A 27677-nucleotide genomic window follows, 5' to 3' on the forward strand; every position below is an offset into this window, starting at 1 on the left:
TTATCCAGAATAAAGACGGTTTCAATTAACCAGTTTAAACAAACTACTAATACTTACTACATACTAATATATCCTTGACAGCAAATGTACGTTCTTCACTACTCTATCGTATGATATAAAATTTTCGAATCTCGCCTTTAGAATAAAACCACGCCTGAGTTATATTGCTGCATCCCGTATATTGTGAATGACCTAGAATGGATAGCTCTGGGTTCATACCAATTGATAATTTATTCATATTTTTGTATGCAAAGTTTGAAAGTTTATTTCGAATACTTTATTAAACATAGAACAATTAAAAATACTTTATTTTCAAGAATTAAATAAATTCAGCAAAAAAGTATGGATTTATGGACATATATCTAACTATTGCATACATAATAAACAATGAACTACACACATTCATAAAAGTACAAAACTATCATAATTGGCCAATATAATTGATGAATACCTTTATTTTGATAAAATATAATATAAATTATGTTCTCAAAATAGAAAAATATTATAGTGATCAAGTTTTTTGTGAACACAAGTGTAAAAATACGCTGGTAAGTGCGCTGTTTCTGCTGGTATCATCACAACAACAAAAATGTACAGTAATATTTTATAGTTAGAAAACAATTAGATTTATATAAAAATTAGGTAATTATATACTATTAACGAGTTTCAAACAGCCAGTAGTTGGTTTTGATTAATATGAAAGAATGCCCCATTTTTGTGATGAAAAAACTGAATTTAGAAGTTAGAAAAGGAAAAAAATTGTTGCGTGAGCTCTTTCCTATTTTTTGTACATTATTTAATAGGTCGTCGTGGTGTTCAATTCTCGACCCAAAATAAGCATTCTCACCTATATTTGGTGCAAATTGTTTTGGAAATGCCTAATTAAATTTATATATGTGAATTGAAATATAAATATCATATTTTCCCTGCACTAAAGCAATTTTCATTTTCGAGGGATATCCCCTTTATTGCAGTAATACATTTCCTTCACCCTAAAATCATATATAAGGCACCTGATAGTTATTAGGATCATAATTTAGTAATACCATAAGTATCACCTCCCGCCTTTTCTTTGTGATCGTTTTTTGTCTTTACAAAAATGGCATCCTTATTTATATATAAACAGGGGTGTGCACAGGTGGTGGAATGGTGGGCCTGTAACCCACCCCAATTTAAGGAATTTTTGCTTCTTACTAAAAAATTTAATGTAATATTTGAAATTTTTGTTAACAGCTGCGGAATTTTTTAATTTTTTTGTGAACAGCTGTAGATTTTTTTAATTTTTCTCAAAAAAAAGAAAAAATTTGAGAATAGCCACGGCTTTTTGATTTTTTTTTCATATAACATTTAATATTTTAAACTTTTTCCCAAAAAATTTAATTTTTTCTGAATAGCTGGGGATTTTTTTTTCCAAAAATATCTGCAGACGCCCTTGATTAAGTAGACAGCTTAGTTGTCAAAAAAGGGAACTTTTTTTTGCTTTTGGATAAAAAAAACGGAGTTTTTTATAGACATAAACTCGCCAAAATTTACTCCTTTTTTTTTTAAAAAATGACATCCTTATTAGTATGATAAATACGCGCAACAACAGTGTCCTCGATTATTTTAAGTATAAGTTGTCTACGGCTGGAACTTATTGTATAAAAACATTGGTTAGGTGTCTGATTTCATGTAACAATAATAAGTATACAAACTAATTTATTACAGAATATTAATAATAAATAAATTACCAAAAACCAAAGAAAATAGCCGAGTTTAAGAAAAATTAGACACATATAGAATATAAATAATATTTACAGATATATCTACATATAAAAATGAGAATGGTTTTTAAATCATTTGATCTTTTATACAAAGGCAACCCTTCCCCCTGACTCATTATGCTGAGAGATGACATTAACAGCGTTAAGGGCCTGAAGGGCTAAACGATTCAGACTACTTCCTCGATTGTTGAACTCTTCATATCGACTCCTAGCTTTATCCAAATATTGTTTGTAGACATTGGCCTCTTCTTGTTCTCTTTGTTCCTGAAACAAACATATTTTAATATGTATATAATAACTTTTATTATCATATTTAAATATTCAAATCTTTCATTCTGTACCTATACTTCATTCAAACTTGTGTTCTTATCAAAGCCGGTTATGCATTGCTGTTGACCTCAAAAGTACAAAAAGATATAACGTACATACTGTTTTTTTTTATTTGTAAAGATAATAATAGATATGTATAATACTCGAATGAGGCTTGCCAATCACCATCTTTGAGGTAACTCTATAATATATGCTACTATATATTATATTATGAAGTGTAAAACTCCCCATGAGAAAAATTTGCCTCAAGGATTGTGACATACAAGTAAGTCATGTAAGTCTAGCAAACATTTCTATGGCACGTAACAAACTATATGCAAGTAGAGAGCAGAACAATGTCGGTTATGCACAAGCATGTTCGTATGAAGGGAGCGGGGATCAAATTGTCGCCAAAATATTTTTCTACAAAAAACAACACAAAATATACATTTTTTAACTTTTTTATTGAAAATCAAAACTATGACGAGCATATAGGTATAGAGTAGCCATTCATTCGGTATAATCACCGTTGGCATCAATAACGGCCTCAATACGGCCTCTAACCGGCCGCAGGCTCTTCTGACCATCTCATTGTCCATGTTGCCGAATACCTCTTTGATGGAGTCCATCAGGCTGGCCTGGGTGCTATGGGGATGTCTGTTGGTATGTCTCTCGACATAGCCCCAGACAAAATAGTCCAAAGGATTAAGGTCGGGAGAGTTAGGAGGCCACATATCCTTGGTTACGACGTCATAACAGTTCTCGGTTAACCACTGCATGGAGATTTTGGACACATGGCAGGGTGCTGAGTCCTGTTGCCCCACCCAGGGCCTGTCTCCCTCCTTCATGGACCTGGTATGGTCATCCTAAACCATCTTCTTTACCTTGTCGACAAAGACGGTGTCCCTGACCTTCCTGTCGGCGCCCTCCTCCTTGGGTGCCCTCTTTATGGTGGCATCAACATCCCAGGTGTCCTCTAGCTTCTTACGGATACGCTGAACAGTCCGTAAATTCACTCCTTACGTTGAAGCAATCGTTGAATTGGAGAAATCACCTCCATTATTAATCAATGCCATGACTACGGCGGACCTCGAAAGCTCCTCGTTCCACTTATAGCTCTTTATCTCCTCATATGATGACGGCATGATGCTAACTGAACTACGTATCGTCAGCTGACGAGAATAGCTTTCCTATTTGGTAACCGGTTTTTGTTTGATAATGTCGTCTTCAAGTTATCAAGGTTTAAAGTAGGCGACAATTTGATCCCCGCTTCCTGTAGCGTTTTTACACCTATATATCAGCGTTATGTTGTCGTCATTCAATTATTCGTAACATATATGTATGTATATACACTATACAGTGTGTTCCAAAGAATCGTGAACGAATTTTCCCTAGCTCAACTTGATCACGATTTTCAAAAAGTATAATCACTTTATACAATCAATTACATCTCAATGTGATTATTCTAGGCTTTCACGGCTCAGTATTAGATCTGAAGACCTTGCAGGCCGTCTTCACGTATTCTTCCAACTTGTTAGCCCACTCTTACTCCACCGCAGCCTTAGGATTTCTTCATTCCCATGGGAGATGGCTCAGGCCTTCCTCTTAATGGATCCCATGGGCAAGATGGTTGCAGTCTGGTGAGAACGGAGGCCTCATTGACTAGACTCAGAAATTCGAAAAGTTGTCTTAATTCCACTTTTCAGTTCTTCTTCTTTTTTTTTTGACTTTGTGGCTTCCTCTCAACACTTTTATCGTCCTACAGGTTTTCAATTTTGGTAATGAGCCTTGGAGCAGGGGACCAGGCAAAAATTCTCGCCATAACTCATTCCTGCGTCAAAAAGCGCTGACTCACAGTTATGATGAAGAAATTTGTTTTTTGGTTTTGCTCAATCAGTTATTTGTTTAGGTAGAAAAAAATATACAAATAATTTAGTAAGTCAATGAAACCTTTCCAAAGTTTCCTTAACGATTCGTTGGGGTAAGCAGTATGTATGTTTCTTAAGGATTTCGCTCGGCAGCAATATTGATTTGATTACAAATTTATGAGTCAAAAATAACAGATGATTGATGTAACACTATACAAAAATTATCAGTTCGTAACCATGAGTTATTTTTTCCTAATAAAAATGTAATAAAAAATTAAAACCATATTGATGCTACTCTTTTGAAAAATTATTTTTTTTACAGTTCAAATAAACTCATTTTGCTTTTTAAATGTTGTAAGTCCTTTTCTAACTAGTAACATTTTGATAACTTGAATAATAATTACTCATTTTTTGGATAACTTCTAAAAATGCTAATGAATTAGGAAATTACAAATGTCCCAATTGGTTGTTAGACACATTGAATCTTAACTTTTCAAATTTAGTATGAGCTTAGATAGATTCGGGAAAACCCCGGAAACAAATCTAACGTTTCAATTAGTAACGAAAGCAAAAAAGAAATTTTTAACTCGTTAGACCCAAGCTTATTGCTTTGGGAGAAGAGATTTGATTACGTGCTCACTCCTGAGCAGTGAGTGTAGAAGAATTGGGGAAAAGTCTCAAATCTGTCCTCAAAATTGTAAATATTTTCTTCGAGTCTAGTTCTAGCCCTCAGATTTCTTAATCTCATTTTCTGTTCATAATTATGATATAGGGTTCATAGTTTTAAGGCTTAAGTTGAGTTTGATCAAGCTTTCGAGGGAAAGTTTTGTTATAAGACTTAGCTATCGAGTCCAATTCAAGTCACGAGTCTTTGATAGTGGATCAAGTAGAATCATATGTCTTCAAAATGTGCATTCAATTTACCTCTGGCGAGAGGTTACTTGGAGTAAGTGCTCAATTACTAGTTATGTGTCTAAAAAAGTAAATATGTTACTCAAGGGCAAAAGTAATCAATTATTCGTTACAGTAAGAGGTCCATTTACCTGTAGTATATGCTATTTAACTTTTTATTTGTTGATTTACATACAGACCCATTGTTGGTAAATAAATAAGTAACGTTGTAATTCCCCAGAATATTGATTGTTACATAACAGAGGTGGGTATTCTGCTAATAACTTCCGCTTATCTACTAATTAGTGGGGGAAAAAATAGTAGCAGATTGACAATTTAGGGGATCAATTATTAGTGGAACACCAAAATTGATGGAACTCTAATCCATCATTACCTCTCACTTACTTAGAGATCTACTGGTTTTTTGAAGATTTGATATTTAAGCCTATAGCTTCAGTAACGCTTTGAGCGTTTTCTTAATGGGCTCACTAAAAGCCTCGGTTAATTCACCTTGTTAGTGGCTCGTCCAGCAGATCAAGTGAGGAAGGAGGCTCAATGAGTAACACTCTTACACAAGAATCCATCCTACCCAAAAAAGACAATGTTTTTCTGATCTTTTTCCACATCAAAACTTACTTTGACCCGGGCAAAAAACTAATAGCAAGGCCATTTGAAAGACCTTTGCATTAAAATAATTTAATCGGTGATTTAATGTTTGCAGATTAAACTTAGCAGACCTGCAAACCCATAAACTTTGCGGAATTAGCAATAGGAAAATTAACGTTTAGCAGAATAACGAAAAATTATTAGGTTCCCACAACTGTTAGACTGCAAGTTTCGTTAGAATCGAATCATATAGAATTATAAGCATAATTAAAGATAAGATTATGAATAAATATTTGAAGAAAATACATATGTAAAAGTATATTGCATCAGGGTAATGATACAAAATGATCACTATGTACAAATGTAAGATACAAGTAAAAATGCAATCTATTTTACCAAATATTGATGTTTGAATAAGATGAAATGATATATTATTATACTCTCATAATTTTTATACAATTTACATATTACTTATTTTTTTATAATGATGAATGGTAATGATGTTTAACAACTTTACTCTAATATTTTTGGGGAGTTTCTTTAAACTCTATAAATAAATGAGTTTTTTTATTATTTATTTGAACAAGATAGCAATTTTAAATGGTCAACCGTCTTCTTTTCTGGGGACATTTTCTCTTTTTACATCTTTATATAAATACGGGTTTTTTATTCAACTTGAAATAAAAGTTAAATTAAAAATAAGGAAAGACAAATATTCAAAAAAAGACAAGGATCAAAATATACAAGAATCAAACTTGATTCTTTTCAAAAAAATAATAATAATTGTAGCTATGAAATTTTTACTATTTTAAAGTGAAATTTTCCTAGTAAGTATAATTTATTTAGGTTATAGAAATTAACGAAAATAGTAGTTGGAAAAAAAAAAACAAATGTAATCGACACTTGTTGTTAAATATCATTCTAACTTGATTTTGTGTTAACGGGTAACATATATGTACGTTTTTTTGTCTACAAAAGATTAGATATTCATGTTTTCAAATAAGCACATTCTGCTTATGCACAGATAAAAATCCGAGGGAAATCCCTCAAACGTGGTCTCTTATTTTGAAATCAAAATACAATGAATCATTTAATAAAAGAAAAATAAACTGCAATTTCTTTACTCGTGATTTGTCAAATTAATCCGATGTACTTTGAGTATACCGTGTTTTAGATGAATGAAAACGAAGATCTATCCCGATAATGCAATTTTTTGCAAAGAACCGATTCACCGCTGATAACACTGCTAAATATTAGAAAATCCATCACAAAAACTGTCAACTATTACTTATTTTAATACTTTGCTGTAAAATTTCATTATGATGACACACGGACTTAAATAAATAAATATGGATATTTAGCTAATTTTTAAGAATGAAAAAATAAAGAAATTCACTTAAAAATCAAATCATTTCCTATTTAATGTATGTATACTGACATTTTATTTCCAATGATGGTTTTTTGTTTAATTTATAAGTACTCCATTTTGAAAATGATCAAGGTTAGCTATAACAAATACTATTTTTAAGGACTTTATTCCGAATTGAATAAACCCCAGGTTTTGTATTTGATTAGAAACAAAATAGTCCTATTAGAACCAATCTTTATTTTCAAAAAGCCTTGGTTCTATTAACTGTAGTTTATTAGCTACATTGATTTGATTATGTAACATCATAGGCAAGAAATGACTCGCAGACACCCTGAAAATTTATTTTTATCAAGGATCGACCAATATGAATTTTTTGGACCTTTGGCTGATTATAACCAATGATTAAAGTCTATGTTGTTAGTGGTAAATCACATCGAAGACGATCTTTGACATTATTTGTTTCCTTGTATCTGTCTACGGTGCGTTTAATGAAGGTTCTGTCAATCTTCATTACCTTTAAGGCCTTAAAAATATCTGGGTTCCTCTTCCCCAAGCAGTGAGGCTTGACGAGGGCATCTCGTTTATACTATTTGACGTCACTGTTAGAAAGTGTGATGGAAGTCAAACATCAGTGGGAAAAGTGTTATGGTATAACCTTGTATTTTTATTAATCTTGGGTACGTTGTATAAGTTTACCCGCACGTCATACTTTCTATCTCAAAAATGGAGACAGCGGATAGTTGAGACTCAAATATCACAACCTTTTAATAATAAGGAAATAACTTTTCAAATCGAATAATAATATTATTGGATTAGGGGGAGAGGGATCTCGACTTTTTCGAGATATTTGGAGGATCATGAAAGTAAATGGAAGGTCTCATTATGTCAAAGAAGTTGTGAGTTTGTCTCTTATGAAGTATTCTGATACGGGGGACTCGGAGTCGATTCATGGACTGAGAGATGATGACAGAGGAGATCACATTTCATAGAGTAAAGTACTTTTACTCTTTTTCCATCTACCATGATCCATTACTTATAATTACAGGATGAACGTAATAGGTATAACGGAGAAGAACTTTTATGTCATGAGTTTCATTAACTCGTGAAGCAGAAAATTGTTATAAACATACATCAATAAAGATAAAAGACATAGTACAAACTCCAAAGATTGTCTAATCCTATGTAAAAACTTATTTGAGAAATTGTGATCTATTGAGTCGACATACTCTTCTTATAATCCAATAATATATGCTGAGTTGTACAAAGCGTTGCTTCGCTGCACTTAGCAAAGTTATTCACTTATTATGAAAAGGTTGGAATAATTGAATTTCAACTATCCGCTGTCATTGTCTCCCATTTTGAGATAGAAAGAGAAAGTATGGCATGCTGGCAAACTTATACAGGGAGCGGGGATCAAATTGTCGCCTACTTTAAACCTTGATAACTTGAAGACAACATTATCAAATAAAAAACCGGTTACCAAATAGGAAAGCTATTCTTGTCAGCTGGCGATACGTAGTTCAGTTAGCATCATGCCGTCATCATATGAGGAGATAAAGAGCTAGAAGTAGAACGAGGAGCTTTCGAGGTCCGCCGATGTCATGGCATTAGTTAATAATGGAGGTGAAATCTCCAGTTCATCGATTGTTTCAACCTTAGGAGTGAATTTACGGACTGTTCAGCGTATCCGTAAGAAGCTAGAGGACACCTGGGATATTGATGCCACCATAAATAGGGTACCCAAGGAGAAAGGCGCCGACAGGAAGGTCAGGGACACCGTCTTTGTCGACAAGGTGAAGAAGATGGTTGAGAATGACCCTACCAGGTCCATGAAGGAGGGAGACAGGCCCTGGGTGTGGCAACAGGACTCAGCACCCTGCCATGTGTCCAAAATCTCTATGCAGTGGTTAACTGAGAACTATTATAACGTCGTAACCAAGGATTTGTGGCCTCCTAACTCTACCGACCTTAATCCTTTGGACTATTTTGTCTGGGGCTATGTCGAGAGACATACGAACAGACATCCCCATAGCACCAAGGCCAGCCTGATGGACTCCATCAAGGAGGTATTCGGCAACATGGATAATGAGATGGTCAGAAGAGCCTACGGCCGGTTCAGAGGCCGTATTGAGGCCGTTATTGATGCCAACGGTGATTATATCGAATGAATGGCTACTCTATACCTATATGCTCGTCATAGTTTTGATTTTCAATAAAAAAGTTAAAAAATGTATATTTTGTGTTGTTTTTTGTAGAAAAATATTTTGGCGACAATTTGATCCCCGCTCCCTTTACTTGTTCCCCTGCTCTTTATTTGGGATTTGACAATTCTCCACCCCATGTCCCAAACATTTTTCCACGCTCTGTATATGGCTACAGTCTTTTATTTCTTACACCCATTTCTTGTATATTACAAGAGGGTTTTCGATTATACTATTTTGTGTTTCATTGTCTTTTCTTAATGCTGGGGTATTTGCTAATATTCTGTTATAGTAAGTCTATATGTATAATCAAAACACTCGTGTAACCAGTTACTCGATTTTCGAGATATTACTGCACTTTTGAATTATTTTTAACCAAGAAATTCAAAAATAGGTATGATTTACTTGTTCTTTGATTAAAGACTTGATTTATTGTTGTAAAATCATTTAATCATTTGTTGACATTCAAATGTCCCAAATTCTTTACTATTCTCCGTAGATGACTTAAATTTTTGTATATTCATTACAACTATTATTATCCTCGTATTTTAGAATCCGTGATACGTATTATATAAGAAACATTGTTATTACAAGAGCTTAAGGAAAAGTGTAGGATAAAAAAAATATTATCAAGGAAAATGTTGACACGAATGATTTAAGCATGAACATATAAGGACGTTTCATTCTTTAAAAAATAGATTTTATAATTCCTATACATAGATACTATTATGTATATAGATTTATAAGACATACTTTTTTATCCTAGTCGATGGCAAAGGACTAAAAAAATCAATTCAATAAAGTAAGACCGCAAGTTTTGACGTTCTTTACTCCCCCCACCTCTCCCTTATGGGACACATAATGCGTAAGTTCATTGTACATAGCCCCAGAACACAAAATACTGAATGAAGGCCTTATAATCCAAGCATTACACTTTCATCTTCAGTTGTGAGTGGTTGGGGTGAGTTGTATGGAAATGACGTTACACATTGATTAAAAAAATTATAAAAGGACCCCTGCGGGCTGATATATTTATTTGTTTGGGGGGATAGGTACTTGTTTTTTGATTTTTTTTTTTTTTTTTGAAAATAAATCAAAAAATCCAAATTTATAGAAAAACACTATCAAAAATTAGATTTCCAATATTAAATTTTTTGAATAAAATTTTCAAATATTCAATTTTGAAGAAAAAAAATTTATGTTTACAAAAAATTAATTTTTTTGGAAAGAAATATCGAAAATTAAATATGAAGTAGTAAATTATTTGGAAAAAAATTACAAAAATCCATAGCTATTCTCAAAAATTACAAAAATTCATAGCTAATTGAAAAAAATTAAATTTTTTGAAACAAAATTTTGTAAAATCCACAGTTGTACCCAAAAATTTAAATTTTTAGAGAAAAATTTCAAAAATACTTCTCAAAAAATTAATTTTTTTGGAAAAAAAATTCAAAATCGACAGTTGCGCATAAAAAATTATTCTTTTGGAAAAAAATATAAAATGTTAGAAAAAAATTTAAAAAATCCATAGCTATTCTCCAAAAATTTGAAATTTTTTGGAAAAAAATTTCAAAAATCCACACTGTGCACAAAAAATTTCAAAAATCCATAGCTACTCACAGAAAATTAAATCTTTTGGAAAAAAAAATTGAAAGATTAGATTAAATTTTCTAGTAAAAAGTAAAAATTCCTTAATTACAGGGGGGGCTGCATCTCCTCTAGCCCACCCCTTGGGAACACCCCTGGTATATTCATATACTCTAGTTTATATGTCAGATAATTATGTCAAGTGTTTTTCTAAAAATTTGGATTTTTTGATTTTTTTTCAAAAAAAAATCAAAGAACAACTATATATTATATATTTTAATTGTTGATTATCAGCTATTTTTGAGGGTTCTTTCCTTGTTTGATACGTAGAGGTTTTCCCATTTGGATATTTTAGTTCTCTTCTTTTATTCGAGGTTGCGTGCCCCTTTTCTGTTCTTCTTTTACACTTTGTCCACTTACTGTGTTCATCATTATTTTCTTATAACCCTTTTTTGTTTTGTTTATAAATTCAGTTGGCTATATTAACGTCAGAATACAAGTTCAAACAAGTTAGTTCTTTATCATCTTTTCTCCAATTGAGGCTATTTTACAGGCCTAGAATGACAATTACAACTTTTCAACTTCTGAGAACAACCTTTTAAATCCCTTTAAAGATTAGCTTTTAACCTGTAACAGTGTTCACACACTTTAGTAATCCTGTTGGATGGCACAGTGCTCGTGGTATCATATATAGTATACTTTTTTTTTCTTTATTGGTATATAATATAGATCAGGCAGTATCATATACAGTGTGATATTTCTACTTATCTTAATATTAATAAATGTTTTGAAACGTTGAGTTGTTACCCAATTAAATCACCTGTTGCTAAGCTATAACCAATTTTCAAACTATTTAATGAAGTATAGTTTCACAGATGAGAAAAGTTGTCTAATTACCAACTCATTTTACGCCTATATCCTTTCTCTTTTTAGAGAAAGACAATGGATATTGCAATCAGCTACAAAAATAACTCCGTAACTTAAATTTTAATCAATTTCTCTCTTTCTACCTTTATAAAGTTAAATTGAATAGAATCCATGTACATGGTAATATAATTTGGAGCTTATAATTAAAATAATTGTTTAATTAGACTGACTTATATTGATTTTGCATTCTTAACCAAATTATGTAGATATGTACATGCTAAACATAAAATGAAGACAGAGGATATTTGAAGAGAACCGATTGTGAAAGATAAAGCTTTAAAAAAAGTGGGGCAACCGACTGTTAGCTTGAGTAGATTCCTGGTCGTACAGCACAGCGTTACCTCGTTAATGCAAAAATATACTTTGTTTTTTTGTTGTCAGCTGTCGATTCCCTCGTCTCACTTGGTATTTCATAATGTATCCTTTTTGAAAAATAACAAAGTAATGATTTATTCTATACTAATGATCCGTTTCCAAGAGAACAGGAATACAATTTCGTGTTGATCCCTCGTCGTTAAAATAATATGCATATATATTTAAATAATATGTTAATTAAATGGTGAAGAAATATTATGTGATTGATAGGCTGGAAGTACATACGATATAAGTGGCAGTATATTACTATTACTATTAAGGTAACGATGTGATGTTATTGTCTACATAAGATGTCATTTTTTATAATATCACAGATAACGTCATTTTATTTCTTTTTCCTCATTACAACTTGTGCTTCCTTTACAATAATATAAAAATATTACAGTCCCAACAAAATGGATCTTATCATACAAATTACTAGTAAAATGAAAGGTCTTTTTAGAACCTAAATTTTTTTTTCAATTGCATTATATGTATTATACCTAAAGCTAAAGAATAAATCTTCTATAACAACGTCAAAAAAAAAAATAAATGAAAGTTAAACTGAAAAAATCAATGAAATTCGAGTTTTTTTTAAGCAAATCTTTTGAAATTATAAAACAATGTTTATTCTTTCATTTTATCAATAATATAAAGCAATTCAAAAAAAGTAATTCAAAAGTACTAGCTCCCATAAATACTTTTTGAATTATTAAACACAATTTATAGGAGCTACATTCAAGATAACTTAATAAATAATTAATCATTTGAATGCTAAAATGTCTTTTATCAATTGTTATTGACAAAAATTTTCATTTCTTTACTTATTTCATTTCAAAATACGGCTCTGAATCGAAATTATAATCAAAAATCTGATTTTTAAAAATAAGCTTTAATTTTAATTGTCATTTAGTGTTCTATGGCTAAAATAACAATAATAAATATCGGCTTAACCTGGCGGGCGAAAATGCTGTTGCATAGTGTTACCGAGTGGGAAACCCCCCTAAAATATTGAAATATATTAAAATATGAATTAGTCAAAAACACGAGTTGAGTATTTAAACCAACACATGAACTCATTTTTGCATCAATATTCTTGAAATGCATAAATGCATTCTAATAATACCTAATGATAATAAAAATAAAAGATAATGATATATCCATTTCAAATTACAATATGTATGTTAGGCCGGATCGAACAAAATGTATTTGAAATATATTTATATTTGTAGTTCAAAAACTTGTAAAATATCTTAATGAAGAATAATATATCCAGTATTAGATCTAGGGGGTACAATATACTTCTATTTACAGTTGCCCCTGAAATTAGAAATCCTTCTCAGAATAAGTTTGACCCCTTACTGACCCGGGTAAGTGGAACATTTACCTCTTGCATAATTGCAATTTCTAAACACTTATGAAGAAAAACTTTTTGTTGTGGGTTATTTTAAAAACATGTATTTAAATATGATATTTTTATGAAACCAAAAAGGATTATCATGTTGTTGTTTTTTTTAAATATGTCTCTAATTTCCTTGATTCTAGAGAGCAATAAGTGATTGCGCCTAGACCATTTATTTAGTATCATGGACATTATTAAACTTCGGTTCAGTAAATAAAAAAGGTCAACCTATCTCCATTTTTTTCTGTCTAATTAACCTTTTATAATATAAATACTGTTTTTATATTCTAACAAAGACAGAAAATAACCATATTTAGAGTGTTGCAGTTCCCCCAAAATAATAAATCATATAGAGAACTTGTAATGCTGATGATTCTCTTCTTAAGTGTGCAAAAGGATAAAAGTAACAGACAGTTCATCAGACCAGTTGCCTCACACAATACACTTCCTCCACTTCCTTCAAGAGCACCTTTGAATGATCTCATACTTGTCAATAACTTAATCAGTTATATGAAGATCGATAATACTTGCACAGATCCGGCAAGTAAAGCATTCTCCTTACCTTTATGGTATCCAACTGAAGAACTTGTATCATTAATATTATTTTTTGTGATCAAGTTGGAACCGACATCAAAACAAAGTTGGTATCAAAATTACTGACTTTAGAACAACGACTCTGCAACAAGAGGTACGGCTCAAGATATGGAAAATCAATGTTCCCACAGATTCCAAAAGATACTTTAGATGACTTGGATTTAAGACGGTTTGTTGGCGAATATATTTAGTCTTTTTGAGGTCATGAGGCTAAACAAAAGGCATCTAGCAGAAACCCGCTGAAAAATTGTAAACAGATCCTGGTTTTTGCATAACCAAAGTGAAAATCGATAACTTGTCTGTGGTTAACGATGGAGAAGCATGAAGGGTGAAGATAGTGTGCAATACTTTTTAAGCCAACCTAGAAAAGAAGAAAAACTTAGAGAATCACCTTCAAATCGTTGAGAGCGATAGATATACCCTTCCAAATCCAAGAAACAGAAAGCAACAAAAAAGTAATTGGTATTGAAAAATTGGCAAATGATCTGTTTATATGTGTAAATTAGTTACAAATTTAATTATAAACTTATATTATCAGATGAAGATGATAATTAGTAAAAAAAAAAAATAATAATAACGAAAAACTATTGTTTTTTTCTTCTTCTTTTCGCAACTAAAGTTTAATTATGTCCTCTTTACTTAATAAACGGTTTAGGGTCAATCACTTATTGCTAGCATGAATCAAAGAAATTTTAGTGACAAAAAAATTATTAATCAAGATCCTCTTTATTTGACCATAGAAATATTTTATTTTCAAACATGTTTTTTTTATTTTTAAATAAAGGATTAAAAAAAAAATTTCTTCATACGTGCTTAGAAATTGCAAATGAACAAAATGTAAATTTCTACCAAATTTGTTAAAAAAGTTTTTGTATTTTATTTACCTAGCTACAGTACCAAAATTCGAGTTCAGTAATTTTGATAATTTTGGAGTAACTGCAACACCCTTATTTGCATTGCACATATAAAGGGTGTAGTAAAGATAAATCCATTATTTATCCAATAGATAGCTTTAGTAATGAGTATCTCGCGTTTTATAAGTGTTATCAGTTTACACTGGATGGTTTTAAAGAGATCAGAATTCGTACAAAAAAAATACAACTGTATGAACAATTTCATGATTGTTTGACTTAGTAGTGTTAGAGCGAGCATCAATGATGGACACCAGAAAAGAGAGTATACTGCATATTTTAGTTTTTATTCAATGAAGGCAAAACTGCAAGCCAAGTGGCTGAAAATGTGAATAGGGTTTATGTCCCTAATTCTGTAACATCCAAACCCACGCAATTTTGTTTTTGATTCTGTTCTGATAATTTTGATACCAAAGATGCAAGGCCAATTGTCTAAAATGAGGATAAAATATTGGAAATTATAAGTCCGGGCGTCATATAATTTTTGATTGACAAGGAGATAAAAATTTAAAGAAAAATCCATTAATAATAAAGAATTTCTTTTGACTACACAGTTTATATCTTAAGTTAGACCAATTTATATGCCTCTAGAAACATGATTTTGACACAAAGTCATGTCATAATTAATATCTTACTTAGAACTTGAGAACTGTTGATTTGAACTGTTCGATTATTTTTACTCGTTTTATAGATTTAGAATAACTTTTAAACATTATGAGGATGTGAAGAAGTAGTTGAACAAAACATTCAAATTGTATTAGTAATAATTAAGTATGTTAACAGCATAGAGTGCCCTACAAATGTTTTAAGTTCAATTTTGACTGTATTTTAGATTTAATTATACTTTTCTTTATGGAGTTTTTCTATTTTTATAGAAGTATAAGATGATTTCACACAAGGTCTGGAGTGATTGATGAAAAAATAACTATATTTTCTATCATTTTGGCAACTAACTTTCGGCTTTCAAAAGTTTCCCTTGTTTTTTATCAGCGTAAGAACTCCATGTGTTTTATCTCTATGGTTAGTTTTAGTTAACTCTTATTGACTTTTTTCTTTATAAATGGAAATGTATAATATTGCTTGCTGATGAACCTTATTCTAATTCTATTTTCAAAATGAAATTCTTAATATTCGCACTTCAAATAAAATCCTTTGGCATAAAAACAATTAAAAAAATTGAGAACTGTTCAAACAAAACACTTCAAATAAGGTAATTTTTGAACCTTTTAAAATTGCTTTTCTCAGGATTGGATGATCGCATACAAAATATAAGTATACATTATTGTATGTTTGAAATCAAGAAAAAGTTTTGCAAATAGTAATGTAGCTTAATCATTCTTTTTTAAAAGTTTGATTCAACATATCAAAACAGTGAAGCTCAAATAAAAAATGATCGATAACTAGATTTGATACGAAAAAATCATTACAGATTCCATTGAATTTGAAAGTAAAAAGTTTTTTTCAATAAGAACAATTTTTTTGACTTGTTCTATCTATATAAATAAAGCAAGTCTTTTTGATAGTAGGTACTTGATCTCAGAAATAATCATGCATTTAAACCTATTAAAAAATTTAAAAAAATGGCAAGTACTTTATGTAAATAAAGAAAATGAATGTGACTTTAAATGAAGTTTAGCAACTAGCTAAAGTACTCACTAGACCGTTCAATGATATTATTTCCCACCCTATTATTGTTTCAGTCTTTATCTATTTGATTTAATCTAGCCCAGTCTTAAAACAGGTCCTATCAGTCTTTAAGACCGTCGGTCCTTCCAGCTATTAGTACTAGAACTGGTTTTAAAAAAAGATAGCAGACCGATACTGATATGGACGGGACTCAGTCGTTATCCTAATGACCAAAGTTTATTTTATTCGAGTTTTAGGACTGAGCTGGACCAGACGATTAAGTTTGATAACTTGTTGCCAACGAGAATTCAACCTCAAAATTCTCACTTTTTAAAAGTCCTTATCCCTATTGGCAAAAATGTTGGACAATCAATTTTCACAAGCATCTATTGAGGCCAAGTTTGTACCTTCAAGCGCGTAGGCCATAGATTGGAACAGGTAGTAGTCACTTAGTGTCAGGTCCATACTTTAGGGTGGATGCATAAGAACTTACCATCCAAGGACCCGGGGCTTCTGGCGCGTCATCATATATACAGGGAGTGGGGATCAAATTGTCGCCAAAATATTTTTCTACAAAAAACAACACAAAATATACATTTTTTAACTTTTTTATTGAAAATCAAAACTATGACGAGCATATAGGTATAGAGTAGCCATTCATTCGATATAATCACCGTTGGCATCAATAACGGCCTCAATACGGCCTCTGAACCGGCCGTAGGCTCTTCTGACCATCTCATTGTCCATGTTGCCGAATACCTCCTTGATGGAGTCCATCAGGCTGGCCTTGGTGCTATGGGGATGTCTGTTCGTATGTCTCTCGACATAGCCCCAGACAAAATAGTCCAAAGGATTAAGGTCGGTAGAGTTAGGAGGCCACAAATCCTTGGTTACGACGTTATAATAGTTCTCAGTTAACCACTGCATAGAGATTTTGGACACATGGCAGGGTGCTGAGTCCTGTTGCCACACCCAGGGCCTGTCTCCCTCCTTCATGGACCTGGTAGGGTCATTCTCAACCATCTTCTTCACCTTGTCGACAAAGACGGTGTCCCTGACCTTCCTGTCGGCGCCTTTCTCCTTGGGTACCCTATTTATGGTGGCATCAACATCCCAGGTGTCCTCTAGCTTCTTACGGATACGCTGAACAGTCCGTAAATTCACTCCTAAGGTTGAAACAATCGATGAACTGGAGATTTCACCTCCATTATTAACCAATGCCATAACTACGGCGGACCTCTAAAGCTCCTCGTTCCACTTATAGCTCTTTATCTCCTCATATGATGACGGCATGATGCTAACTGAACTACGTATGGTCAGCTGACGAGAATAGCTTTCCTATTTGGTAACCGGTTTTTATTTGATTATACCGTCTTCAAGTTATCAAGGTTTAAATTAGGCGACAATTTGATCCCCGCTCCCTGTATGCGCTGTCTGGCGTTGTCTTGATGAAATACGATTCCTCCCCTATTCGAGTTTTTTTTTTTGTTTTTTTGTTTCTACCCTTCTACAAATAATGGTAAGATCGATGTTCAGCTCCTGGGCGATGCTATGACTACTAACATGATGGTTTATCACGATATTTTCTATGATTTTATCAACAAAAGGCCTGCCAGTGCTTGGTGCATCATTCACTTCCACTACAACACGAACCAAAAGAGTATTAGCCCATTATACATTCCAAATTTTCTTAGTCCCAGCAGACGCGTTTATTCCTTTCAGGCAGAAAAAATGTAAAATATAGCGAATTTCTTCCTTTTATAGCTCAATACTCAACGTAGGATAATTCAATACTGAACCGGGCAAGCGAAATAATATCCGAACCCCGTTTTAGTATACACTCGCACCTTTACAACATTTTGTTGTTTGATCCCATAATGACCAAGATATACAAAGTTTAAAAAATGGCGGGAAATACAAAAATTACTTTTTCCCCGAATTTTGTCTGAGTGTGCCCATGACACACGGAGAGTATCAAAGATGATTTGTTGAAGAATTATCATTTAAAGCAAAGTTTGTTTATTTGTTCACGTCTAAAAACTCTGGACAATACTGGGTACTACCGCTAACTATATAAGTTATTATGAACAGGATACCAATATTTTCTTACTGTTAGCAAAATTGGTATAAGTATTTCGATACTTTTCCAGAATATTCTTAATCAAATATCACATAAATGATGATAATTCATGTGCACTTCCACGGAGGTTTGCAAGATAATGATCTTGAGTTCAGAATGAGTTCAGAATTTGTAAGACTTTTTTTCAATAAAATACATTTTGTATTATTGTTCTTTAAAAAGCACATTTTGTTTTTGATTTTAATTAAGAAATTTTGGGGTAACGTCATTAAAAACTCAATGTTGTAATTACGGAATGATGCTATAAATACTTAATTCAATATCAATTTAGGATAATACAGTTTTAAATTTGTGTGTACCTCCCTATCACCATAGTAGTCGTTTGAGTGAGTTAATATGAGTGTTTTTGTGATAAAATAGATACTGATTTTTTTATTTTTCCACCGTCATAATCTCCTTTTAACTCTCCATACTTCTCCAAACGATGCTTCAGTGACCCATTCCGTATGTAACTTTGCTGGGAGAAGTATGAATAATTTTGTATCGATGTTACTACCCTTTATTTTTGAGTGCTGTCATCTTTATGTAGAGGTCAGAAACTTTTCAGACCACCCTCGAATATGTTAATTAATAGTCTTATAAATATTTAAATTTTAAATATATCTCTATGTTCGATTTGGCCAAATGTAGGTATCTGCTCTAACTATTTGTGTAGATTAGGATAGCAATCAATTTATTCATTTTTATTAAAGGAAAAATTCAAAGAAATTGATTGCATCATTTCATTTCGAAGTTTATCATCAAAAGATATAAATATGAAATAAATAAATAAAAAGAATTATGTCTTAAGAAAACTTATAACAAAGCAATCAAGTCCTTCAAAAGGTATATCATTTCATTAGTATGGAAATAACGGGTATATGTACATAATATGTTTATGATTAATTTTAATAAAAATTTTATATAAATTAGGATAACTTTCATATATATATATATAACCAAATTAGTAAATTACTATAATTACGTTGCAAGTAAAATGAGAAAAGGTTTCTATTAGAAATGGATCGATATGCAGAAGGGTGTTCACGACTCATTTCTTACGAGAACGAAACAAGTCCGAGTTTCTAGGAAAATTATTGAGTTGTTGTATTTATTCAAGTATCATATGATTGATACGAGTCGTAAACGATCGAGAGTCTTAGCAATATAGTTCAGGTAAAATGTCAAATCTAATGTTTTTATAAGAGGATCATTATCAATTACTATTAACTCAAATTATAATCCTATAACTCGAACATTTTTGAATCTGATTATTGACTCACGCAAGCAACATCCAATGTATAGTTTATTAGTTTTTTTTAAGAACACATAAAAACATTATTTATTATCAGGATAATTAATTGCAGTATTTGTTAATAGCTCAAAAACTAATGAAGTTGAAGTATCCTCCCGAAAAAAAAGAATGAACAGAGTAATTATATCTATATTAATAAAGCAAATTGTGTCGGCTAGTATGAAAAAAAATCCTGGGGTTCACTATATATAGTCCCCTGGATATCATAAATATGTTTTGATCTGAGAAATAACAATCTTATTAATGAACTATTGCAGGCGTGTGCATGGTGCATCGAACGTGTATCCATGGTTCATGATCTCTGATGTATTTCACATACATATCGTTCATCAAAAAAACAACAATAATGTCTTATTAATGAAATACAGGGTGTCCACGATCAATTAAAACTACTTTAAACTTCATCCAGATCCATAATGTGGATATTTGGGGTTAAATCATACTAATATAAAAGGTTGCGTGAACAATACACTATAACTTCCACCACAATTGTTTTGACAACAAATAATAGTCATCATGGAACAAGCAAGGAGAGACGCCATCCTCGAATTGGCTCGCGCGGGACACAAGCCCTCTGCTATCTACAAGCTTCTTAACTACCCCAAGACCACGGTGTACCGGATCTTCAATGCCTGGGAGGTTGAGGGGAAGGTCTGCCGCAAGGCCCACAACATGAGAAGTGACCGAATCCGCACTCCCCACTTCCTTGAAGGCCTCCGGAAGTCCATCAAGGCTTTGCCAGGGACTTCCTTGTCCAGGTTGGCCAAGAACCGTGGAGTGAGCAAGCAGCTGGTCTCCAAGGCTGTGAATGAGGACCTCGGGTACAGGTCATACCGAATGGCCAAACAACACATCCTCACGGTATCCATGAAGGCCACCAGGCTCGCCAACGGTAAGCGTCTCCTCAATGACCTGAAGAGCCATGGAGGAAGAATCATCTTCTTCTCTGACGAGAAGAACTGGACTGTCGAAAGAAGCTACAACATCCAGAATGACAGGTGGCTTGCCAAGGAGAGAGAAGAGGTCCCTGCGGTCTTTACCACAAAGTTACTGGCCTCTGTGATGCCCCTGGGTGTCATCTGTAGCACCGGTGAGGTGATGCCTCCTTTCTTCGTCAATCCCAAGGAAGGGGTTAACGCAATAAGGTACTGCGAAGTCATGGAGGAGTTTGTCATCCCCTGGATGAAGGATACGGCCGCTGGGAGGAAGTTCATATTCCAACAAGACTCAGCGCCAGCACACATCACCATGAGGACCACTAACCTCTTCAACTCCCACGACATCACTTTCTGGGATCGCAACACCTGGCCCTCCAACTCACCCGACCTCAATCCGTGTGATTACTACTGGTAGGGGAAGTTGGAGAGGGAGGTGTGCAAGGTCAGCCACAAGAGCATCGCGGCCCTGAAGGTCTCCATTACGAGAGAGTGGAATGCTGTCGATTCCGCGGAAGTCATCAGGGCATGCAAATCCTTTAGGGGCAGGATGGAGAAGATGGTGGATGCTGAGGGAGGACATGTTGAATAAATTTATTGTTTAATATCATGTCTAACTTTTTCATATTAACAAATACACTCCAAATTCCATTTTTATCAAGCAGGTTGAATTTTAAGATAGTTCCAATTTATCGTGGACACCCTGTATTGCAGGCATTTGCACATAGGATCGAATATCCAGCACTGTTTCTGGTTTTGTTTTTTTATTGGTATCTAATGTATATATATCATAATTCATATGTATTTTCAGTGTATGTTAAGATTTGAACAAAATATAAATCCTGGTATGTAAAAAAGAATTAACTCTCGCAGGCGTCTTACATGTACATAGTATAGAAGAAACACTGGTTGGTTTGTTTTTGTTAGTGAGCGCTCGAGAGACTAAAGTAGTCATCAGTCATCCCTTTATATATATATTTATTTTCAAAGTCTTATTATTCACTTTCATTCTTGAGGACAGAACATGTCATAGGAATTAAAATAAGTATTGAGTAGTTATGTGTGTAAGTCTCAGTGTAAATGAAATAAGGATTTCTTGTGGAGTGATCTTCTATATTATTAAAGCAAAATTTGTCTGTTAGTCGACTCCTGGCAATGCGGGATACTACATGGGCCAAAAATACGATATACAGATAATATTAGAAGGATATGTCAGTATTTTGAGGTGAATAAATACACAAGAGAAGTAAGAGAGGATTAGTGTGTGAGGCTTGAGAGATATGTAAAAGCTTACCTTTTTCATATAATTATACATTAGAATGATGATTCCGCAAGAGTAGAAAGTGAGGACGGTGATGATGTAAATCATGGGATCTCCTTCAATCTCCCTTCTTTTCTTGTTTGAAATTATGGTTGTATTTGTGACAACACTTTGAATAAACTTTTCAAAAAGAGTCGTGTTTATACAATCCTCAATATCTTTTGATGCCTGAATCCCCTCAGCAACAACCATTCTTCTGGACTCATAGGGATGCATTAGAAATTTTGAAACTACTTGAGTGACATTCAGTCCTTGGGGAAGTATAAAATCCATAAGGTTAGTTGATCATTATGTTTTCCAGAATTGTTTGTGTTGTTTTTGTGCACTTGTTGCTTCTCCTGTTTTTACGAGTAAAGAGTCGATGAAAGAGCACTCAACTGATTCTTCTTCTTCTATGTATGTGTAAAACGACTGACTACGATTTGTAATTTTGGCGGAGAAAGGTTTACGCTGTTACTAGATGCTGACTTTACTATGTAGATTGTGTGCTTTTATTTTTGCTCTCTTTCTCTCGCTCTTGAGGTTCCATGCTCTCCATTACTCTACTTTTTGAGTGAGAAAGTACGTTTGAGTTTTGTTGTTTGGAGTACATGCTTAGAAGAATATTATTTATACAAAAATAGATGTTTAACTATAAGCTTTACACATTTGATTAATCATTAGGAAATGGGAATGAATCCTTATGATATATCCATAATTACTTATAAATTATGTAATACCATAATGGCTAAAATGGTCAAAAAATAAAATAGGAAGGGGATCTCAATGGATTTATAAATAACGTTTCTTAATACTCTAAAGTATTTCATTGTACATGACATCAATGATTCTCAAACTATGTTAATAGGAGAAATGTCACAAATCGTATATGAGCTGAAAAGTCCTAGGCTTCACAATTAGATAGAACAGTTTTTGTTTTTTTAATTCACCTTATTTTGAGTTTGTATCAACCTTCAAAAGACAGCTGTCAAAATTTCATACAAATTTTGTGAGTTATTGGTTAAAGTGTGATGCTTGTCCAAAACAATGGATCAAAAACAATGTCCTATTTTTAATTTTGCGGTGATTTTTGATGGTATAAATACTGGTGAAGCTAAACAATGGCTTGAAATGTGTTCGGGAGACTCTGCTCCGTACAGCAAATAAATAATAATAATAGTTTAAAAAAAAAAAATTGAACGGAAAAAAAAGTGTGTTTTCTTTGTTTAGCCAAGTACTTTTCTGACAATGTGTTGTGTTAATACGTGGATTCCACATTGGTAAAACGAATGTTAAAAAATGGGGAACATCACTTATCTGATAGGGTTTTTAAAACTATATTAAAAAAGAACTTTAAATGTGCAATATCATCTTGAAACAAAATATATATATATATAATTCTGATTTATATAACTTATTTTATTGTTTTTTGGAAAAAGAAAGTTATCTTGTTGTATAATCAATAATTATTAGGATAAGAAAATTGTATTTTTTGAAATCAGAGACACAAAATATATATCCCAGGTCATAGCCACGGAAACTTTTAAAACCAATGCAACTGACAAGAGAGAAAAAAGTTAAAAGTCCAAAACAATGGAAATTATAGTTGTTTATCCCCATAACTCCAACAATTTTCTTCAAATTAAAGCTACAATTTAAAGCATTTGATAATTAAAATACTCTCCTTTCATAAGTTTGTTTTAATTTATTTCACATCCATCCATTATATGATTCTTCCTCCATGGCTCTTCAGGTCATTGAGGAGACGCTTACCGATGGCGAGCCTGGTGGCCTTCATGGATGCCGTAAGGATGTGTTGTTTGGCCATTTGGTAGGACTTCTGGAGGCCTTCAAGGAAGCGGGGAGTGCGGATTCGGTCACTTCTCATTTTGTGGGCCTTGCGGCAGACCTTCCCCTCAACCTCCCAGGCATTGAAGACCCGGTACACCGTGGTCTTGTGGTAGTTAAGAAGCTTGTAGATAGCAGAGGGATTGTGTCCCGCGCGAGCCAATTCGAGGATGGCGTCTCTCCTTGCTTGTTCCATGAGGACTATTGTTTGTTGTCAAAACAATTGTGGTGGAAGTTATAGTGTACTTGCGACTAGACTTGATCTCACAATCAAAGACTCTCAACTTGACTTGGACTCAAAAGCTAGTATTGTGAACTCTAGGAAACCCTTAACACTATTGAGCTAATATTACAAATTATGAATTTGAAATGAACTAAAGATACACAAAATTCACAAGGGATATAATCCTTTCATTAAAGGAGATAAGATCCAGAAAGTGAGATTAAGAAACTCTTGGAAAAAGTCCAGATTCCCGAACATCAAGTTGCAAGGAATGGCATGGACCTAGAATATCAAGCTACAAAACAAAGCAAATAAGTAAAAAAGGATAACATATAGTTATTTTTCGGTCAATCACTCTAGACCTTGTGTTAAATCATTTTATACTTCTATAAAAATGGAAAAACTCCATAAAAAGTCAAAATATGCATTTAAGTCGTTCAAGTCGATTCTATGTTCCCAACTCTGAAGAATGGTAAGGCAGAAAGTACCAAAAATACATACTTTAATTTCATATGGACAGAGTAAGATCAATTTTTCCATCTCCTACGACATTTTCTTTTAAAAACTATCTAAGACTACGAGAATAATCAAATAGTATTTATTACGTATTAGTTAATACTACTACAATTTAAATTTTTTGGGTAACTCCTTCGTTTCTTCGACGCCTTCAACTTCTTCTTCACATCATCACTCAATGTATTTTTATCTCTATGTTTGACATTTATATTTCATATGTTAACATATAAGCAGAGAAGATGGAGGCTGAGAGCTGCTTATAAAAAATATCATAACGAAATGGGTTTATTTTAAAGTCCATCAATGTCCCCAATTTGTATTACATTTGTTGTCCCTAGTCCTATCATTACCTAGGTCAATGTGCTTATAATTTCAATTAAATTTTTAAAACATCTATCTGGCCCGTCTAAAGGTTGTATCACAAAATCTTACTCTGATATTTTTATAACTTTTCAACATAACATGTTTAACATAAAATCCTCGACTGCAAATAATTTGCTACATAGTTTTAAAATATTTTTATTTTGAATTGAATTAAAGATAGATATATTACTAATTTAACCTTTACAATTAGTAGGGAAGGAGTTAATATTTTAAATTAATACTTTTGGAGTCTTGTTTGTATTATTTTAAGTTAAAATATTTTGAATCTTACTTTTTTCCAAAAGATATTTTGGATTTAACATTTTTGTTTTTCAAAGCAATATTTTGGATTTTTCTCTTTCATTAATGAAGAAAATTATTTTAAATTTAAGCCAATTTTAACATGTTTCATTTGTACTTTATTAAATTGCAGCATTAATTTAACAAATTTATAAAAAAGTCTCGGGAACAGATGTAAAAATAGAAGATGTCCGGTAAAAATATGACAACTAGTCACTCTAATTAAGTCAATACATATACATATTAAAGTTAATACTCATTACGTGATGCAAAAATTATGAATAAATATTTTCATGTGAAGGCCAAATCCTTTGACTCCGGTCTCAGATACCCCTTTTATTAGAAAGACTCATGAAAAATGTATAAAGGAACTTGAATCCTTAGTCTTGGTGATCACTTTTCTAATCAGGTCTATGCAAAGATACGTAATAAGATTTGTAAAATCTTCCACATATTCTATTGATTACGAGGGTGCTCTGAAAAGTTTCCAACCTCCATCGTACAGATAGTAGGACTCGTAAATAAAAGCTAGTCCCATCTATATAGCATCTGTGGCAGTTACTTATCAAAGTTTTAGCAATTTTGGACACGCAGTTGTTATTTAACAGTCGTTTGAGTGAGTTGATGGGAGTGTTTTGTGCAAATGGTCAAAATCGAGTATCGAGCTGTCGTTAAATATTTATATTAAAAATGTAACTTTTAAATAGGTCCAAACAATATCAGACATTTAAAGGATTGTTTAGTTAAAACTTGACGCACCAAGTCAACCCAACTCGGCGTAATTGAGCCAAAAACAAAAAAATTCTATTGAACAATGATTTTGCAGAGAAAAACGGCACGTACTATTTGGACGGATTAAAGAGATAGAATAATCGCTGGGAGAAGTGTATAGAGTTACAAGGAGACTATGTTGAAAAATAAAATAAAAAATTCTGAAAAAATGTCTTGTATCTTTGTTAGATCGGAAGCTTTTCAGACCGACCTCGGTGTATATAGTAGATTATTGATTTATTTTGCTATCAGTAAATATAATTTTGCCCCAAACATTCAAAACTCACTCATTTAGTTCAAATTTGAGATATTGTAGTTCTCAGTTGAAAGGGGTCAGTTGCAACAACTACTGCAATTTTCCTCGTATTGTATATCCCTCTTTTTTATTTTATATATTTAAGCTTCATTGATATCATATTGTTAGTCAGAGCAAGGGTGTCTCTGGTCTCCACTACTCGAGTTCCTACTTTTTTAAAGACTCGGAACCAGTGGCGTAGTTTTACCAAAGAGAGGCCTTAGGTAAATTTTACCATTCCTTATTCTAGAGTTGATACCCTTTTATATTATAAATATAAGAATATGTTTTGAAGGAAAATTTCGGATCTTGCATTTTTTGTTTTTATTCCGCACCCTTTCATTATATATTATTAGGGATGAGATTTTTGTTGAGTGCGAGGAAAAAGTGGGAGGGATACTTGTGATAGTTGTGAATTAAGACCCTTCTTAACATTTGCTGGCTTTTGTCAAGGTTAATAGAAATACAAGGTTATACCATAACTTGTGTACAACTGATGTTTGACTTCTACCACGCTTTTAATATTGACGTCATAGTATATGAGTGGTTGCGTGTTTTGTCAAAATCTGTTTTCTTGCCGGGCAATCAGTACGATACATTAAATTGAAAGTTTTAGCAATAATGACGTCATATGAGTGGTTGCGTGTTTAGTCCAAATCTTCCTGTCTTGCCCAGTAGTCGGTACAATACATCAGATTGATAAATTCTAGCAAGCCCGATTAAGTGATGGTCTAACCTTGTATTTCTACTAACCTTGGAATTTTATATGATTTTGGAGGTAGAAAAATAATTACTGTTATAAATACATTTAAATTAGCATTAAAGCAGAAAAAATGGTATAGTAATATTTAAATATATATATAATACTATGAATTAAGTATGTTTTTCTAATCTGTAAACAGTGTTTTTCTCTGCAGCAATCCCATCCCTTACTATTAATATACCGCCCCAACATTACAAATTTCGGGTTTTGTATTTTTGTTGGAAAAATCTTTTTACATCCCCTTTCTGTTAGACACCCCCAGCCCCCTTCCCCCTATTATATTATACCGACCCTAGATTACTAAAATTACTGGGAATGAAAGAAAAAATTATGAGTGTGGTCTTAATATCTTAGAACTACGTGATCTAAGAAATATCAATTTATCAATGAACATGTGCAGCTAAAACTCAGCACGTCGTATTAGTAGAGAACATCCACGTGTGAGTGTGTTCATAAAGAACAGAGAGTACAAGCAGATTTCTTCATCAATTTAGCCATTTTTACGAGATTTTTAGTACATA

The 27677-nt window shown here is 32.7% G+C and overlaps 1 protein-coding gene across 1 annotated transcript; it reads right to left on the reverse strand.

Moving 5' to 3' along the window:
* Positions 1 to 239: 239 nt before the first annotated feature.
* On the reverse strand, positions 240 to 24443 carry LOC121128567 (uncharacterized). The gene is made up of 2 exons (XM_040724158.2): positions 22072 to 24443; positions 240 to 2027 (listed from the first exon to the last, which is right to left on the reverse strand). Exons 1-2 carry the CDS (start codon positions 22369 to 22371, stop codon positions 1848 to 1850), a joined length of 480 nt encoding a protein of 159 aa, XP_040580092.1. The 5' UTR covers positions 22372 to 24443; the 3' UTR covers positions 240 to 1847.
* Between the last annotated feature and the right edge of the window lie 3234 nt (positions 24444 to 27677).

This window comes from Lepeophtheirus salmonis, chromosome 13 (genome assembly GCF_016086655.4).
Source record: "Lepeophtheirus salmonis chromosome 13, UVic_Lsal_1.4, whole genome shotgun sequence".
In the NCBI taxonomy this organism is placed as follows: Eukaryota; Metazoa; Arthropoda; class Copepoda; order Siphonostomatoida; family Caligidae; genus Lepeophtheirus; species Lepeophtheirus salmonis.